We start from the raw sequence: 20,280 nt of genomic DNA, 5'->3' as shown, positions 1-20,280 counted from the left end.
GAAAATAAAACGACTCCTGTTAGAATAAAAAAAAGTCATTTCTTATCAAACCCCTTTTTTGCAAGTGAACTTGAAAGCTAAACAAGACCACCTTTGCCATTCCTTTTTTTTTAGTGCAGGGGTGTCAAATGCACCTGGCACCCTGGGCTGGATCTTGTATAGAGCAGCCTCCCCAGCCACTGCAGCAGCAACGGTGACTAGAAGCAGCTGTGGCCACTGCAATGGCAGTGGGGCAAACAACTGCAGGCCAGGCCACTGCTTACGTGTCTGCTGCTAAAGCCCAGGGCCAAGGGGTCCCAGATTCCATGGCAGGCCACACTCATCCCTGGCTATACCCTCTATTTCCAGTAAGCCGGATGGACTAGATGTGGGTCTTGAGCTGTGTCTCTGGCACCCTTGCTTAGTGGCACCTTTACAGATAGCTACGTGGAACCACTGCAGCATGAAAAAAACCTAAAAACTAGCCTAAACTAAATCGGCAGATCTGGAAGTGACCCCATATAAATCATAATCTATCATACTTGTTTTAAGTAGTCTTAGAATTCCAGTCAACCTATTTTCTTGCATTTTCCTTTAAGATCCATGTTCTTTGTACCTGTTAAATACATATGCCCAAAGATTTAGTGTTAGAAATGGTTCTTGTCATTGAAATAATGTTGTCCTTAAGATTCAGCTACACTCTGATATACCATGCTGGGAAAATGGTCATATGAACTGAACAGAAGACAAGTAAATGTAATCAGTTTTGAAGTGGATGAAGAGCTAGAAGGTTAGAGAGGTACACTTTGTTGACACAGACACTAGGATGTTGTTAATGTTTTTTTCTCATAAATACAGGCATAATTACACTTTTATCAGAAAGCAGGCGAGAGAGATACTTAGGAATTAACGGTTTAAAATCACAGACATTTCGCAAAGAGGGAGGAAGTTAGTGGCAAAGGTTGACTTTAAAGGTCAGTCACATTCTGATCTAATTAAGCTGATGTTGATTTTATATGTAACATTTTAGTGGAATATTTAAGAAGGAAAAAAGTGTTCAAATTGTTTAATTTGATCAAAATTATTTCCAAAAGTTTAAAAAATGTCAATTATTTCAAAAAATTAATTAAATTCTGCCACACATGTCAAGTATAGCCAGACAATCTTTTACCCACCTATTCTGCTGCACTTTTTAGAGATGGGCACTAAACCCATTCTGCAGGTGGGGGAAAAAGTTGAATGATTATCTTAAATAAAGTTGGTATCAGAGTTGAAATACAATCCTGATCTAAGTCTCAGTGCTCTGCTCTCACTTAAAGTAATAGTATCTTCACTGATAAAGTGTTAGGAATTACATGCACACTTAGGCTTTATGAGACTTCCTGATTTTTGAAGATTGAGAATAAAATGAGGGAAAAAAATAAAAAAGCCTTGGTTAATCATTTTAATTTGTACACAACTTATGTTTACAATTTTCACTATTCAAGATTTGGTATAAAATAAGATACAATATGCAAGGTTTTCAAATGAGACTAATGCATATCAAACTATCTAAGTTTACAAGACATTATGAAGCTTTATCTTAAAAATACTTTCAGCAAAATAAACTCCCATTCTGTCATTCAGTCGGCATTAAAAAATACAATTATAGAAATATACAATTAAAAAAAAATCAGGATGAGCAGTATTGATCAGTCAGTAACTTTCAAAACCTGATATTCTGTACATGAGTTTACACACAAGACGAACAAAGAAGTCTCAAAAACTATTAATATAAAATTGAAGTACAACAATCTGGTGAACGTAACTCTTGACAAGTGTTCTTCCATTTAGAATGTGCATCTCTTCATACAAATCAGAGCTTTATATTTTTCATCTAACTTTAAAAACAGCAGCACTTCCCTATTCTAGTCAGGGCATCAGGTCAAGATCTGACAGCAAATTCAGTATGCATCACTGACACTAATGCAAATTGACTTGCCCTGTAAATACTCAGAGTATTTACTATATGCTTTTAGTATGATTCTTCCTGCATTTCCCAATCTTGGGGAATAAAAATCCCTCGAAAACCCACAGACAACAAGAAAAGCAAGAAGAGAACACTAATTCAGTACAACTCCATGATAGGAGGAATAACCTACTTAGCAGTCACACTTCTTTTAAAATCTCCAATGCATCCATTCTATATGTACATTTGGCACACTATTTCACAAGTCAATGGCCCTTTGGAAATGAAAGACTCCTTTACCCATCCCCATCTTTTAGAGTCATATGCTAAGACAACTTTGGTATGTATGGTGCAAATGTAAGGCCAAATATCAAACCAAGTACAAACTAAATACTACAAATAAATGGGATATGACATAGTCATTATATAAGGCTGGTTTGAGTGTGCATATGCAAAGCACCAGCGGCACTCACACATTTCTCCGTAACAGTAAGATGTAGAGAGATGGAAAAAGATGGAAGCCCAAAACATACATATTAACAAAAATGCAAAACTTCGTTTACTTTCACAATATGCAACAAACATTTGTGACTGACAGTTTTTCAGTCAACTACGTTTTTGATGTTTTAAAAAAAAAAAAAAAAAAAAAAGTTGAAAGCGTTCAATTTTATTTGTTTAAAAAAAAAGGAAATTCTAAAATCTGTTGAAATTTTATTTAGGGGGATTCTTTAGAACAAAAGAGCTTGACTACTTGCAGGTAAAACAGATATACAACTTAGTTTTTGTTAACATGTAACTAATCTACACCTGTTAAAAAGCATCATCTTGGGGCTCTGATGTAATCCAAGTAATTTGCTTGATCTTTTATTCTGTATCCAGTATTTGCCAGTACAATTATAAAAAGGAGACATTATTTCTACTTCACTCCCTAACCCCAAAGCAGAAAAAGCTATAGTCATTATGAAAATGACCATAAAAATGTACATAAAAGATTAAAATACCTAGAAAGCAAAGAAATCACGAGGTAGGTGGCAACCCAAAGACTTTACAGTTCACTGCCCAAATCCTACAAACTCTAATTTAGTCCCATCGCCTTCTCCCACCCTTTCACATTTTTGATTTGCTTCATCCACCTATTAAAGTCACTCAAATTTAAATTGTGAGGTCACTAAAGCAAGGCCTTTACTTTCCAGTACATGTTCTCATTTGTGGCTGCAGCTACTGCCTGTCTTGCTAGTATGTTAGCTGACAAGCAACACTCAAGTTGCTGTAGTTGCATATGGCAGAGAATCATGTTTTAGCTGCGTTTCCTGTGTTTACACTAGGTGTTGGCTACAGCCAAGGCTTGGGATTTTGACTTGAGTGTGCTAAATGCTCCAACTGGGACTTAAACCCAAAGGTTCCTGTGTAGGGTCTTGCCCTTCCAGCTCATAGTTTGACCTATTACATTTGGGAGCAGGAAGGAATTTTACACCATGGTCAGACTGGTACAAACTGTGGGAATTTTTGCCTTCTAGCAGGGGACATGGTCCTCTTCCTCTGGTCTCTCGAGTGTATTTTAGCAGCCCTTGCAGCTGTGGGACACTGACTCCCATTGCTCCTTGGCTTGACTTTTGACAGGTTGGGGTGTCTTTGGGCCATATACGTTGTAGTCAATTGTATAGTTTTAGGAACAGGTTAGACAAGGACTTGCACTTGATAGTTTCAACAGGGATGACCTGCCTTGAGCAGGTGATTAGACAGGATGATCTACTGAGATCCCTCCCAGCCCTACTTTTCTATGACTCTCCTTTGACTGAACTGCTATTGGCTGATTGATGCTTACCTGCAGGTCAGATAGAGAGGTTTGGGAGGAGCTGCTCTTCCTTCTCTCATGGAAGGAGGCCCGCAACAAGTGCTTTGGTTTAAAAATTGCAGGGCATAACTCAAAGACATCACTCTTTCAATTCAGGAGCATTATATGCATTTTTTTCTGCAAGTCACCTACATACTAAAGCACAGTTTAGATATCCATGATCTCCTGGGTGGGGGGACAATGACTAAGTATTCCTAAAATAAAAGCAAACATTTCTCTTTTTGCTAGTAGACCCCTTTGGTTTAAAACCCTAGTCGACTTATTCTCTTTCTTCCTATGTCATCCCTCACAAAGTTTGTAAGGCTCTTTTCCCCAGAGAGTAAGTATGCCTCAGCCCCCCATTGCCAATTAAGTTTGAAATATAATATAAAATAGGATATACTGCCACTTCTCTGAGGACAGTGCTGTACAAAGCACAGGAGGCAGGCCAGATAATTTAAAGAGAGTTAAAGGGTTTTCTCCACCCCACCCTTTTTTTTCCCAAGCTTCATTATTTTACTCTCTATATTTTCAACTTGTTTGCTCTTCTATTTGCTTTGTATTCAAATGAACAAATTTAAAGTTCAAGTACTTGGGAGGTATTTCTTGCAACTAAAAATTACCGTATTCTGGGCTAACAGTCAGTAGCCTTTACCATCCAATTTTATTCAAGCCACCACACAGTTATTTGTTGAAATGCAGGTAACACCCTCAAATTGCCATTAGGTATCTTTTTAATTTTAAATTTAAAAAAGGGAGATTCATTCAAAACTAGGCATTGAATTTCACCTGTTTACAATACAAAAGGAACGTTCTGTCTCTCTCAAAATCAATATGTATTCATTCAATTAAAACAAATGTCTGTCACTGACTAATAATTCAAACCTCCCCGCAACACATTTCCAAAAAAAAACAATAAACAAGTGTGTTCTTTTACTCCTGACTATGCAGCAGGCAGATCTATTCTGAGGGTTGTGTGGGTGTCAAATGTGAAGTTGGCAGACAAGGATACAGCAGAAAAAAACAGCTGTCAAATCTAACAGGACAAAGGTGGTGGAGAAAATTTAAAAAATGTCTTTTAGTTTTGAAAAAAATAGTATTGTAAAAGAAAGAAATGGTATTTCAAACCCTAGACAGATTCCCTTTAAAAAAAAATTACCATGGCACTAAATAGATAATTAGATATCTAGCATTTCTTTTAAAAAATATATGTGGGTATTTTAAAAAAACACTGTCACCTCAAACTAACATTTCTAATTACACCTGCCCCTGAGTCCCACTGCTCATTTCAGTGGTTTTATAAATACATATTCCTATTTTAAGTCTTTTTCTCTCTCTCTCCAGCCCCCACCATTATTGCATGAAAGAAAATGACTAAACCAGGGAATTAGTGACAATGACCAGAAAGTGTGGTCGAATACGCAAAGACATAAGAAAAATTCTCTCATCTTTCAGGTATGTTATTCTTAAGTGTTACATGCAGCACTAGTAAGTAAAATAATTCAGGCCGCAGTGTGGGTTTAAACACTGATGGTACTTCTTTATATTAAACTCTGGTAGGAAATATACCTGATTCAAGCAAATACTACCGGTTGAAAGAGCCACTGCATTCTGAACAACTTAAAAGCTATTAACTGCTTAAATAGCATTAGCTTTTAATTAGGTTCTTTAAAAAAGAAATCCTTGGAAATAAAGCACTCTTTGGTGGACAGTAATTAGTCTGTGTACTTACAATTGCAGCTTCATAAAAAAAATTCATACAAAATAAGAAAGGAGAGCCAATCAACATGAGAGTACCTTGTTATGAGAATAAAAGACTGCCTTTCCAAGCTTAGTCTCTAACTGGAGACTGAGGCTGACTTGGATCGACAACAGTGAATTAAATATTTAAAAGCCTCACCATGTTTTCACTTTTTATGGTGGCCAGCAGCTAAGTGATTGCCATCACAATTTATACACATGCATCATATGGACTAGCAGGCTCTCTTTATAATAGAGAACTTAAATATTTACACCTGAGTCTAAATTTACAAATACTTTTTAAAACATTTGAGTAAATGTTTAGAATTAAAAAGCTTGATTAGATAGCTCAGCTTTCTACCAGTCCGTTTCTTCCACAAATAAGGAGCTTTCTGCTAAATCTTTACTGCAAAACAAAGCCAAAGCATCTTCTTCCTAAACTGCATCAAGTCCCACAGCGATATCCCTTCTTTCCTCCTCCGTGTCCTCTTCAGCTCTAGTTGCTTATTTTTAATTTAACGCAACACTGTCCTAGTCCTTGGGATGGAATGACTGCTGAAATGATAAAAACATGTTTAAAAAATCAAAATCAAAATGTGCACTCCAAAAACCAAAGCAAGCACAGAAATATTTCAAACAAACATTTCTGCCCATGTAAATTAAGCAAAGCACATTTCAAAGAAAAATACTGTAAAAGACTTGGATACATTCAGAGACAATGCAGTATCAATTATAAAGAAATCACACTGGTTTGGTGTAGAAAAGAGGTTCAACTGTGCACAGAAAAGCAGCAGAGGATGCAAAGTACCATAATTTCATTAAGCGCATTTGCGTTTTCCTTCTCTCCTTCTGAGGTATGAGACTGTAGGAAAAGTAGAGAGAATGGTAAAGAAATATTATTTTTCTAAAGCTAAAATTTAGATTACATATAGGCAAACTCAGTGCACAAGCAGTTTCCAACTTAACAAGGGAGCAGAAATGGTGAAAGCATACTGGGTTATTAAAGCATGCTTCTGTTTATTTTCATGACATGCTGCTCTGGTTAGAAAAATGCCGAGACACCTACAAAATAATGGTTACAGATCTTTCTCTAGCGACTATTTCTTCCTTTCTACAATGATTCCAGCACCGGAATTACACTGAAGTCCTTAACCCTTCAAAACTCACTGGAAACCATTTTATCCCTTTTACTGACTAGGGAAGGAGAACAAACTGCTTACTAAACACATACAGCTCAAATGCTGTTAACGAGTGCAACAACAAATTTCTATTCTTCTGCAGGGAGGATTTTTTTTGTTTTGTTATTTAGCTGTAGTTCGGCTGCTGCTTTGAGTTATTCAAACATTTACTGGAAAGGACACTAGGAGGTCAGGAAACCGGGGTCTTTTTTCTGGCTCAGAGACTAAATTCTGTCTCTTCTCTTTCCCATCTCTGTAGTGAAGATGCTGACACTTTTGTACTTAAGTGCTTTCAGACGAATGAATAAAAAATATGGCAAGTGTTACAGAAGATTTTTGGATTTGTCTTTACTTTTTAGGATGGCTAAAATGAGTAATTCAACAGTGAAAACTTAACGATGGCCGGCCATTTCTGGGTCAAGCTACACCAGGCACATCCTAGATGGGAGAAACAAAGAGTTTGTAAGTTAAATGACTCAGACTGGGGTCACAGGACAAGATCATGCCTTAGGCTATGAATCCTTTCCAATCCAATCATCATGCTGATCCATCCATACGATAGATAAGAGATGCGTTAAAACTGGTACTGGGCAGGTATGTGCTGGGAATTTGCCACATGGTATAGATTGGCTCCTAAAGGAAATGCAGTGAACACTGTGAATGGAAAAGGGGATGAGGCTGTAAATCTGAAAACCTGATGAAAAAATAGTAGTCATAAATTACTATATTTTATTGGGAAGTGAGTCATTTAGGATCCATTATTAAATAGTTTCCTTAACAGTTTGAAAGTCACGGGAGCAAATATGCTACTCAAATTGTGGATGATAATGTTAAAAAGGATCACAAATTTGAGCATAATGAGATTCAGCTACATCAAGAATGAAATCAGTTGTAGTGTCTATGAACAAAATGAGATCCAATAAATTCCCCCAAAATTAATGTTTATGGGAAAAATAAAGAACAAGAGAGACAAAATGGGAGAATCCAGGTTCAGCAATAGCAGATAATGGTGAAAAAAAATTACCTGGAAAAACTAATGCAGTTTTAGAAATGCTGGATTAGATTAAGTGCAATACTACACAGTTCGGATAAATCAGGCTTATTCTTTTCTACACCATCTTCAGACATGAACCATAATAAAAGCATTCAGTTTGGGGCACAACCATTAAAAAACAAATACAAAACCGAATACAAGTTCAAGCAGAAAAAGATGGAAGAGCTAGTATTTTTGCTTTTGTTTTTCTAATGAGACTAAAGAAGCTCCATTATGTCATCCACTTTCTTTCACCAGATCGAGCCCAGCAATCATTACCTCAGTGTGCAACAAAAACTGGCTCTATGCAGGATTTTGCCAAAGGCTATAGTTAAATAAGAACACATCCATGTGATAAGGAAGGTCATTTTGTAAAATGCCCACAAGACTAGGAATTTAGTCACATGCTATTTAAAACTGGCTGCAGCTCAACAACCTCTTCAGATGGAAAAAAGTACTTAAGAATTCCACAATGTGCTACTGGTGGAGACCATCATTTTGTTCTGCAACATTTTCAATGGCTGGATCTGATCTTCATATGCTAAATTATTAGAATTACTTTTTCTTTTCTTCTCATCTGTCACAAGGAAATAAAAATCCCTACTGTTCTCCAGAAGAGCATATTTACTCAGAAGGAACTGAAAAGGATGGTAACTGGACAGCCAGCCAGTTAGATACTAGACCAAGATAGTCTCCAAGTAAAGCATGAGGAGCACTATTTGATTACGGTCTGAAGTTAAAGACCTAGATAGAAGTTTGAGTAGTATCAGAACACTGAGTCACAAATATTCTGCAGCATTCAATGCTATTTATGAGCCAAGGAATCCATCAGTAGGAGTTCAAGTCGGTCACAAATTTGGCATCATGCCTGAAGAATTTCATCAAGTATGGGAAAATGCTTCACACAATAAATCATGAGAAGGACCTTTTCTTTATAAAAAGTGAGAGAAAAGGAAGTGGACTGAAAAGGAGATAACTTAGCAGAAAACTAGCTAGAGAACCAAGGAAAATAAACCAACAGAGGCTTAAGAAGTACATAGCACAGTCAGAACTAGAAAACTCAGGGTGGACCAAACTATGTACTGTTCTTGTCAGTACCATTAGAAGACACACACAGAACAGATTTAGTGTTTTACAAAATGGTTGCATTTTATCTTATAGCTATTGGTCAATATTTATCAAAAGGTCACTTATGCAATTATTCCTGAAAATGCCATGAGCATACATAAAGGATGTTTTTAACACACCACACACACTTCGTATACGTTCATATTCACTAAGGTCCCCAATCCCTCAACATTCACTGTGCATATATACACAAATATACTGCATGCATGCATGCATGCACGCGAGCGCGCGCGCACACACACACACTCTTTATGTATGTTTGTGCATGTGTGTACATGCATACACACACAAATTTGTGCATATATTATAGACACACACACTGAGTGATGCAAGCTATATATCTATCTATATACATATATGCAAGCTATAGCTATATAGATATAGATAGCTTGCATTACCCTTTAATAAGGCAAGCAGAAGGAGGAGAGAAATAAATTATCTCAGTGGAACACAACAGGTAAAGTTTGGATTTATGCAAATAGTCACCAATCCATATGTCCCAGGTCAGGGGTGTCAAAGATGCAGTCTGCAGGCTGGATCCAACTTTTGAAGCTATTTCACCCAGTCTATTGAGGCTCCTAGAGGGACCAGAAAGAGCAGGGACAGGGCCTACCTCTGCATTCCCAGCTACAGAGTCCTGTCGGGGAACATGTCAGCAGGGGGAAGATGGGGGAAGTGGACAACAGCTGCATTAAAACCCTTATGTCAACACTTCCAGGTTTCAAGGTTTGTATCTGGCCTGGGGGGCCTGCTGACCTTGACACCTCTGTCCTAGCCAAGGACTGCTAGTCAGAGAGATAATCCACCTCCTCTCACTCCTCCTAACAGAAAATGGTGTTCCTTCAGCATTTATAACAAGCCCTTTAGAGTGATTCCACAACAAGCACAAGGAAAACTTGTTACTTCCAGCGATCAAATTGCTTGAGAACTACTACATGCCATTAAAGCCATACATATAGAAACTTGTTTAGTTCAGGTGTACTCAAGCTAAACTGTAAACTCTCCTGAGAGTTTCACTCCCAACAAAAGGAAAAATTTAACATCCCACTTTTGCAGTGTGCAGATGTCCTTGAACATGAAAGTGAGACAGCACAGAAAGGAAATTTTGATGGGTTAAGTCCTCCAATGATCACTGAACCTGTGTGCACGCATATGTTAATTTCTAGTAAAATCTGTGAGGTCTGGTCTATGTTTGCAGAAGTGACTTTAGACATGCGTGAAGCCAAGAACTAGAGCAGTAGCAGTCAAGCAAATTAGCATTTCACCCATATGCTTATTCAACAAAAAAGGCATTTTTGCTTTTATTCAGACCCCTCAAGTTTTTAATCCTCAAGAATCTTGTAAGGCTGACTCTCATGTTCAGACTCCGAATGCTTATTTCCTTACAGAAAATCTCATACTAATGCTACATACGTGCATATATTGCCTACATTTTTAAAAATAATTTTCAGGGCATCTAAAGCCAGTCCCATCTCTAAGGTTCCTTCTAACATGTTGCAGGGCACAATCTAACTCCTTTTTGTTTTTATATTTCTCTTACTAAGAGAAAGAAGGAATCCCTTTTCCATACATAATACTGTATACTGTTTTCCCTCAAGACCGTGGGTTCCCTCATTTCATTCAAGACAAGAAATTTCTTGAAGGGTTTCTTCAGTGCCTACTGGCATTTTGCTTCAGGAGCTAAAACTCTTAAATTCAGCAGTCCTTAATCATATGTGAAGAACCACAACACAACTCTTCCAACTTTCAAAATTCATTCAGCACTGTAAAAGGTGCAACAATAGATTCAAAGCTCCAGATGTTCTCAATAGGTGATGCTGGTCATGGATAAACATTACATTCATAGTGCTACAAATGTAGCAGCACTTTGAAACACTCTATAGGCTGGGACACAGGTGCTGAACACCCTCCCCCCACATACTTCCCCGGAGCATCAGGAAAGCACTTGAAAGGCATTCAGCAATGTGACTTGCCAGGGGATGCAGGAGAGCAGCAGTGTAACTGGTGGGGTGAACAGTGAACCAGCCCCTGGTATTGATTATGAGGGGGCACTAAAATGTCTCCCCAAGAGTCTTTACTACGGGATATGCAGCCTTGCACCCAGCACTGCATCTGAGGGGTTAAGTGGGGGATCAATTCCCGCCCCCCAGGGATTTCTCTCAGAGCAGACACAGCATATCTGTGGAGACAGGGGGATGAATGGGACCCCAGGGTTCCCATGCCACCCCTACCCCAAGCACTGAATGAGTTTGGTACACCTCTGCAACAGGGGCTTGCACAGCTCTGCTCACCCTCCCCCCACCAGGTCTGATCACAGACAGCCTACCTGCTCTTCCTGTTAGCTAAATTACAGGACAGTGATCTTAGCAGTCCCTTCTGGGCAGGCAAAGACTTAATACTCAAGGAAGAAAAAAAATGAAAGCTGGGTAAGAAATTTAAAAAAACCCCTCGTGTCATTGCCCTGCCTTGCCTTTCACTCCAGTTCTAACTTAGGCCACCTCTCCTAACCCCCACCACTTTTGTTTGCTCCACTGCAGCTCCCCCGGGCAGCTCCTCCTGACCCAGGCTAGCCCCCAGTGGTTTGTACCAGCCACAAAGATTGTGGGCCTGATCCCAATTCCACCCCTCCCTTCCCACCAAACTGAACCAGGAGATGCTGGCTCAAGATTGTAGGCTCAGTCCTGTCACTCGTCAGCCCACCATGGCTCCTGCAGAGCCCGCTAAGCCCCCACCAGCTTCTGATGGCTTTGTAAGGGATAAGGAAAGGACCCGTTTTACAATAGGTGAAACCAATATCTGGAGCAGGGAGAGAAGCAGGCAACTTGTCAGTGTCTGGGTGACAGTACCAGCTCCTGGTCTCCCTCCCCATTCCCCCCAAACTTGCAAGGTGAGGGAAGAAGGAGAACAGAGCACTGAGGGATGGAGAGACCCCCTGTAGCACTATGGTGCACTGTACAGACATTATAAGTAATGCCACGTTTTGTAGCTTTACGGGGAAGTTACCAGATACATTTTTGTGGTATTTCTGCCATTTTCATAGTGCTACGGGGGGTGTGCACATCTGTCTCCTAGACCGGTGGTTCTCAACCATTTTTGTATCTCGACCCATTTGTAAACATCAATGGCTAGTCTTAACTCAGTGTCCTGCACTCCCAACCTGTTGCCTCCTGCCCCAAACCCCAGAGAGAGAGAGAGAGAGAGAGCGCGCAGCATGAGGGGCCCCCAAGCAACCCCGAGAGAGAGAGAGAGAGTGCGAGTGTGTGCGTGTGCGTGGCATGGGGGCCCCCAAGCAACCCCTGGCAGGCTGAAACTCTGCCAGCCTTCAAGGGAAAAACCAGAGTTTCCCAATTTTTTTTTCCTTTAAAGGAAAATCCATTTTTAAAGTTTGTTCCCAACCCTTTCATATATTCTTGTGACCCACACATTGAGAAACACTGTCCTAGACTTTTGTAGTTCCACAAAGGCATTGGTAGCACTATAAATGTAACATCTGTCCATGGCCAAAGTGCATTTCAGTTGCATCCTTTTCACTAGGATGCCCCACGGCAGAAGTCCGCTATCAGCAATGGACAAGCCAGGTCAAAAAGCTTTACTTGAGAACAACGGTCTGGAGCTTTAAAGAGAATAACTCTCACCTTTTTAAACTGCTTTTTCTTGTAGCAGACCTGGTAGTTCTTTTAGTAATGTCTGTACTGTCAGAAATGTTACGTTCAGAGGTTTTAGTTTTCTGAACACTGGACTGCAGAATTACTCTGAAAAGAGTAGGAAAAAGAAAGTTATAACCTGAATGTTTCAGACAAAACTGGCAAGAAGATATCACATTTCAAGCACAATGAACATATTCTAGTAAAAACGTCATGACGTTCTACATGATTTCAGGAGGAGGGTTGTCTTGAGTGAAATATACAACATGTCCTTGGAAGTAGTTCTTTTCAGAATTAAGTTAAATTCGAGGAGTAGTGTTAGCAGTTTCAAGTAATTTATTTTTTACCTTCAAAGATATACACTATTAAGAATATTGGAGTCTCTCTCTTTTCATCTTTGAGGGGAAGGAGGTAGAAATGAAGCAAGGCATCTGACATTTTAGAGTTTTTAAATATTTTGTACTGAAGAAAAAGCAACACAAAAAGACTACAAAGAAACACTACATCCACAAGATGTTAATGTGCAACATTTAAAATACTAGACTGGATAAATCCTGGTTACCTTGAACTAGGAATGCTTTTTAGTTGACAAAGTTCTTAGTCACAGCAATTGACATTACACTTACAGTCCCATTTTCAAAGGTGTTAATCACCTGCAATTCCTGCAGAGAGATCAAGGCTTTCAACACCTTTAAAAAAAAATCAGGGGTGTGTTTTTGTTCCCTTGCCACTCCCTAGCTTCTACTTTCATTTGATTTTAACAAGCCTGCTAAGTTTTTTTTTTTTTTTTTTTTTACTTAGGCTGAGAGATAATAAGGTAAGAATGTATTTTTTATTACTGCACCTGATAGCTAAGTTGCAGCGGCCCAGTTAATAATTACTAACTACCGATAGACAAAGTGACTCTGTCCTTCGTGTGCCTATTAAAATTATTGTAGCAAGGTCCATCACATGCAATTTTAACTCTGCATGTGTAGAACCAAAACTAGGTTCTACTAATATTACAAATAATTTTCTTCAAGAAACTGAATTAGGTTGCTGGTATTAGGAAGTGAAACATTTCAGTTGCACTTTCAGTTATATGCTTTCAAGCAGACTACAAAAATCTTCGAGGTCACTTTTGCTTGCAGACTTCTCACCTTCTTCTCTGAATTTTGTTTATAAATAGCTAAAAAACTACTGTACTAAGTTACTCTGAAGACCCATAGGACCAATGTGCACATATATTTTAAGATTATTATACAACTGATTACTCAACATCATACCTGTAACAACAGATAAATCTGAAATCAATTAACGCAAAAACATTATGCTTTCACCACAAGGGATAACTGTGCTACTGCACAGTTATGCTTTTATCATTAATATATGGTCTTGTTGCATGCCACACTTTGCTTTTAGAGCCATAAGCATTAATATGACTTAGACAGTTTCCTGAGCAGCTGCATGTTACAGGTTACAATGATCTAAATATAGATCACACCACTGCAATGGAGTCTTGAACCAGCTCCCATGTGATCCTAGGGCTGAGACCAAAAAATCAGCTGCAAATCAGGCAGTTCAAAAATGCACATGCACATCTATGTTTTTTAAAGAGAAATTTAACTGACTTTTGGATCCGACTCCCATCCAGTCCACAGAATGTGGGTCTCAGCTCCTCACAAGACTCCCCATGGGTCCAGAAATTTGGCAGTGGGGTAGTGGTGGCAATTCACATCAACACTGCCACTGCTCCCCCTGATTTTAAATTTCTGGAACTGTGGGGCTTGATTGGATCCACCTGGGCCAGCCCTGCACCGAGGGATTGGGCCTCAATCCTGCACAGCTGGACTGGGCTGGGCTGGTCCTTCCCACACAGCTGCACTGGGTCCCAGTTGGGCCAGCATGGACGCTGTATCAGGCCCACAGACAGGATCTGGTTCCCTAATAAACCTTGGGCTGCTCATCTGGCCACAGGCTGAATATGATCAGGCACCACTGATATAAACCAGTGGGGGCCAAACTTTATGGCAGATGTCACATATTAGTTCTGCATCCTCCCCAAGCATCACTTCAATTCCCTTTTCTTGCCCTGGTGCTCTCTGATGCTCTGCTTTCTGTTCCTATCTCTGTGCTACCTGCCTGATCTGCTGCTCTTTCTGCTTCCTTCTTTGTACTCCCTGCCCAGTTTGTTGCTTTGTTTTCTGCTCTGTCTGGTACTATGCTGTTGGTCCCTGCTTGATCTGCCAAGTGCTACACACAGAGCCTGCTCATGCCACTTCTGGCAGGTGCACCACAGGTTGGCCACTCCTGATATCAACTATAGCATGAGTGTTGGCTAGATCAAAAAACACACAACAAGGTCAATGTTTTTAAAGAATTCCAGACTCAAACACTTAATGCACATGTAAAAGGGAAATGTATTAAAATGAGAGAAAAGAAAAAGGATTTCCATAATTTAAATCGGGTTCCCAACCCCCAGGCCACAGCCCAGTACTGGGCTGGGAAGGGTTGCTTGTCGGTCTGCAGGAGGGTTGGCTGCTGGACCGGAAGTCCAGAAGTGACTGGCATACTGAGGACCAGTAGCCAACCCTTTTTTATACTAAGTGACTGGCATAGCTGCCTGCTATACCAGTCACTGCTGGTCTGTAGTTTGCCAGTCTGCAGTCATTTCTGGTCTGCGGTTTGCTGGTCCACAGCATAAAAAGGTTGAGAATCCCTGATTTAAATAAAAGATCTTCCTGTATGTGAAGCCAGGTATTAAAAAGAGAAATATAACAACACTTCAGAATTGTTTGTGAGCCAACTCATAGATATATATATGTATATGTATGTATGTGAGAGTGTGAATACACACTCCTGACAATGCATGATTTTGTAAGTAACTGCATTTGAAATCAATCCAAATGAAGCATCATTTAAGACAGCACAGTACAGAATACAGTCATAATAAATTTCTATTTATCCATTTTTGCCAATACAAATTGATGACCAGACAAGCCATGCTTGTTTACAACCAGCTCCCAGACGATCTATGAAGCAAGAGATGATTAGCTGTGTTAGTCTGAAGTCAAGCAGAAAGAACAGCAGGGTGGCATGTCAGGGCATTTATACACATACATTTGTCTGCTCTGAGATCTGGTGCATCAGAGCAGACTCAGTTAAGCAAGTCTGCTCCTCACACAAGCTGACGTGCTCGGCACTGCATTGCATGCATTTGTATAAATGGCCAAATGTGCATCAGTGCTGAGAAAATGGTGACGGTGTGCCTTTGATCTAAAACACCTTCGATGTGTTTTAGTTCAAACGTGCGCCGCTGCCATTTTCTCAGTGCTGACGTGCATTTTGCCATTTATACAAATGCACGCGCTTTTAAAAGCACCCAGCACTGCAGTGCAAGCATGTGTGCAAATGCCCTAAAGTGCCAGCTGCCCTACCTTCTGTGTAGGGATCAATAAGGATGGTAGTTAAGAGACTTCTAAGCCACTGTACCTTTGTCTATGGAGGCTTTATTGATCTGGATTTGTTTCAGATTTATACAATCTAGCAACTAACATTTTTTTTTTTAATCAAATCAAACAAAACCTGCTCCACATTTCAACCATCAGCAATCTTCCTTTCAAATGCCAGTGCAACATAAAACTGCAACAGTAAGCCATGTTGTCATATACACACTGTTACATATAGCAACACCCATTCAAAACTGAAGGGATATAAATACTCAGCCAAGTGGGGGATGACATTTCCAGAAAACAGTGACAGATCTGCGAGACTGCAACATGTCTCACCATACACAAAAACTTAGAACATTTAAACGGCAAGAAAGGAGGAAGAAATCATGAAATAAGAGAACTAGAGATTGCAAAAAAAGGTCTGTATACATTTCTACTGTCTTCTACAATGCGATATAAACTCTAAAGTTTTCATATAAAGTTCTCTTTTCATTGTCATGATATGGCCACGTAACAGGAACAGGTTGGCTACTGTTTTGCTAACTAAGCCTCACAAATATTGCCAACAGCCACAAGAGACTGGCACTCTTCCCCATCTGTCACAAGGCACTTCAAAATGTAACTGGAACAAAGAAAAACTTGTCTACCCTTAGAAAAAGAAAATAAAAGACTCTCTCTCTCAAAGAAGACTGTGACTACCTGTGTGTTACAATATAGTTTATTCTTGCTTGTATGAACAGAAACATAAAATGCTAGAGAAGTATGCTTTAGCATAATTGTGACTTAGATAATCTCCCCTCTTCATATAATAAACCAAAACCTCCATAACTTCTTCATATAAAATAGCTGTAAAATGGAAAAAGCTAAGTATATATATTAAGGTGTAGTATATGTTAACTGTCACTATACAATTTTTTGTTTCATGATCTATATGTTGTAGAATGGGGCGGGCAATTATTTTGGGCAGAGGGCTGCTTACTGAGTTTTGGGAAGCCATTGAGGGCTGCATGACAGGCAGCCAGGGGCAGATAAATATTAATTTTCTAAATATTTTAGGGGCCCCACGGGTCGGATAGAATCGCCTGGTGGGCCACATCTGGCCTGTGGGCTGCATTTTGCCCACCCCTGTTGTAGAACATGCAAAAATTGAGCTACACATTTAACTAAGTGTATGGGAGTATAAAAAAATTACTGCTAACTGCATATTAAGCCAGGTTCCTATGGTAATGTTAATTTGGCTGTCAGGTTTTAACTTCCTTATCTTATAAGATCTAAAAATGCAAAAAACTGTTAACATTTACAATTATCAGATCACATTTAGTAAGTACTGCTGTATATAGCAGACATGCTCTCCCAAGACGCTACCAAGTTAGGACTGATGTCAATGAAAGATTTAATCCTGCTCCCAGACCCAATACAAACCCCTAAGAAACTCTCCTACACAAACACTTATATCCATCTTTCAATATATCAGGATTAAGAGACTCAAATCCATTCCCTTGCATAACTTTAGAAATGATGCTGAATTCAAAACCAGAAGTGAATCTTTGAAAAGGTTCTAATGCAGAGCTGACAATGGCTACCTGAACAGATGCCATACATCATTTGTTTATTTATAGCCCACCCTATCAAAATAGTTCAGAGTGGCCTACAATAAAGCAAACAATCCACAGACAAGATTCCCCAAAGAGTATCCTAAAACCTGAGAACTCCAACCCCCACCTTTCCTCCAGCCACCACCCCCCTACCAAAATCCTTACGCAAAAATCCTCCAATTCCAACTGTACCTCACAGCCACCACTCACATCAAGATAAAAGAAACACTCCTCCCCCTCAGCTCCCTACCTACCTGCCCCTCACCACATCCCCATTAAAAAAAAAAAAAAAAATCACAATTTTGTTTATGTTCTGATAAAAGTAGCTATTGTTCCTCTGCTTTACCTGTGGTAGGTTAGGGTGCTATGGCTTGCAGTTGTGCGGTAGGGTTGATTGTGTAGTTTTAGTAACAGGTCAAACAAGAATTTGCATGGGATAGCATGGATAGGGATCCTGCCTCTGGCAGAAGTTTGGACTAGACCAGTGGTTTTCAACCTTTTTTGTACCAGGACCTATCTGTAAACATTGGTGGCCAGTCCTAACCCAGTGCCCCTCACTCCCGTCCCACTGCACCTCCCCACACCCAGTGCCCTTGTGCGTGGGGTAGAAGGTGGATGTGACATGGGAGACCCCAAGCAGCCCCTTGCAGGCTGCAACTCTGACAGCCTGCAAGGGAAAAAACCATGGTTTCCCACATTTTTCTCCTTTAAAGGAGTACCCATTTTTTAAATTTGTTTGTGACCCTTTCATATGTTCTTTTGGGTCACCACTGGACTATATGACCTCCCAAAGTCCCTCCCAGCCCTACTTTTCTATGATTCTATATGTTAAATGAAAGGACTAAAAGACAGCTGGAAATATTTTTTTTTGAATGATATGGCTCAAGAGCATCACCCGTCAAACATCTGGCCTGTAGAAGTGTGCCATCTAACCTGCAGGACTCCAGGGCCACCTGGGAATTTGGGGGTGGAACCTGCCAGTAAAATATGAGGCATGGAGCTATGTTGGGAATGCATGCTGGCAGCTGGGGGGCAGAGGAAGGAGTGACAACAGCATTAACTCCCACAGCTCCTAGACACTCCTCACCTCACTGCTGCTGCTAGGTCCGTAGCCTATGAACCTCTCAAGAAGCCCCATAATCCGGTGCTAGCACAGGGGGCTGGATGAGTCTGACAACCTGGATGTAGCCCAGAACGTTTACATCACCTACTTGTTAGCTGTGTCACATTTTTACCTCACTGACATTACTCTGTGAAGCTGCATGGAACGTCACCCAAGAGTTGAGAATTACAATGAAGTAGAGGTCTTGCCACATCCCCACCTTGATCTGTAAAACAATCAGGGCATTACCTGATGTTCTATAACCTGAGCTAGAGCTTTGGACATTCAGGGCCTTAATCTATACTACAAATTGAAACTACACTATAAATGAATTAGTCACCAACCCGCATCAAGAGTCTGACTCATCTGTATACAATAAGAGTGTAGACAAGGCCCTGAATAAACGTGGAAGAATATTCAACATAAGGAAGAAGAAATTAAGAAACCAGTTTCAGCACATGGAACTTGGAACCAAAACACAATTAGATGAATCTAATCATTAATGCAAGGTGAAACTACTGCTTTTGAAGAGGTAATCATTTCCTTATCATATAACCTTGGAACTCCTGCTGATATCAAATACCTTAGAAGCAAATCAGCACGCAGAAGAAAATTAGAAATGAAATCCACAGGACATCTCCTTTAGTGTTATTTGTACTTATCAAAATCCTTAGACTGTGTAAGGTACCTGTTCCACTTCACATTAGTAAAGACAATTATGTTCTATATTTTGAATCCACTTTATGAAAATCCCAATGAAATATTGTTTAACCAAACGAACAAAAAAGTACGTCACAAAAAGACTTGGTAAGCACTCTGCCTTAACACGCAACTTAAAAAGACTTCGTTTATAGCTGATCGGTAATGGAACCTTCATTTTGTAGGTCCACTGCACATATACTTGGCTATTCACAAAGGCATCTTCCTTACTCAGCCATCTCTATACAGGCTAGTACACTTTACCTTAGGCACAACTGTTTAAACAGGACAGTAGTAAGGTCGGTAGGTGCAAAATTAATCTTTTAAGCAGTTCACAGTTTTAGGAACGAATACTTCAGTATCCTAAAAAAAAATCAAAATGTTAAGATGCTAATGTGCGCACTGAGAAAGGTAAGAAAATTAGATTTTAATTTGAAAGGATGACATTTTATGGAGAAAAAGAAACAGAGGCATGTCTCCTCTGAAGGGCGCAATGGAGTTTTCTGTCCTGCTAGCAAGGAACTGCTCACTAAATTAGTTAGCAGTTTGATCATGCCCCCAGACATACCAAACATGTTAACTTTGAAAAAGTGAAGATCTGTAAGCTTACTATGGGAAAACTATTAAGTTTTCTCTTCTGCTACAAGTCTCTATACAATGACATCCCTAGAAATCAGACAGAGACATCAGTACCCAATTATTCACATGATGGCCATCTCAATCATGTTAGAGGGTTTGAAAAATTGAAAACAACTGCATCTAAGTAGAATATAGAAGCATTCAAAAGAAGGGAACAGGAAATTGTAGGGATTGCTTTTCTACAATAGGAAAATTGAGAGCAAGGCTTAAAGAAATCAAAGCCCCAAACTTAAAGTTCAGCTTTCAAGTCCATATTTGTGCATCTAAATGAGACCTAATGTTCCAGAGTGCTGAGCTTCTGTCAACTCTAACTTCAATTTAGGACAAGGG

At 39.6% G+C, this 20,280-nt stretch overlaps 1 protein-coding gene across 14 annotated transcripts in view; it reads right to left on the bottom strand.

Moving 5' to 3' along the window:
* Nucleotides 1-1,408: 1,408 nt before the first annotated feature.
* Nucleotides 1,409-20,280, bottom strand: part of CDC14B (cell division cycle 14B) — a 63,971-nt gene continuing 45,099 nt past the window's right edge. For 3 of the 14 annotated variants that reach the window (XR_003092774.1, XM_025197646.1, XM_014517337.2), the window contains one exon: nt 1,409-6,056. Coding sequence is in view for 6 of the 14 variants with exons in the window: in XM_025197646.1 (XP_025053431.1) it covers nt 6,017-6,056 (40 nt within the window). In the remaining 8 variants the exon portion in view is untranslated. Of the gene's footprint in view, nt 6,057-6,309; nt 6,364-12,475; nt 12,593-18,745; nt 18,839-20,280 lie in introns of those variants that run through there. The other 11 variants (XR_003092777.1, XM_025197647.1, XM_025197644.1 and 8 more) reach the window with 9 other exon arrangements.

The sequence above is a fragment of the Alligator sinensis genome, unplaced genomic scaffold, assembly GCF_000455745.1.
Source record: "Alligator sinensis unplaced genomic scaffold, ASM45574v1 scaffold240_1, whole genome shotgun sequence".
NCBI lineage: Eukaryota > Metazoa > Chordata > Crocodylia > Alligatoridae > Alligator > Alligator sinensis.
Note: the sequence above shows the minus strand (reverse complement) of the source record. Positions and strands in the feature narration are given on the sequence as shown.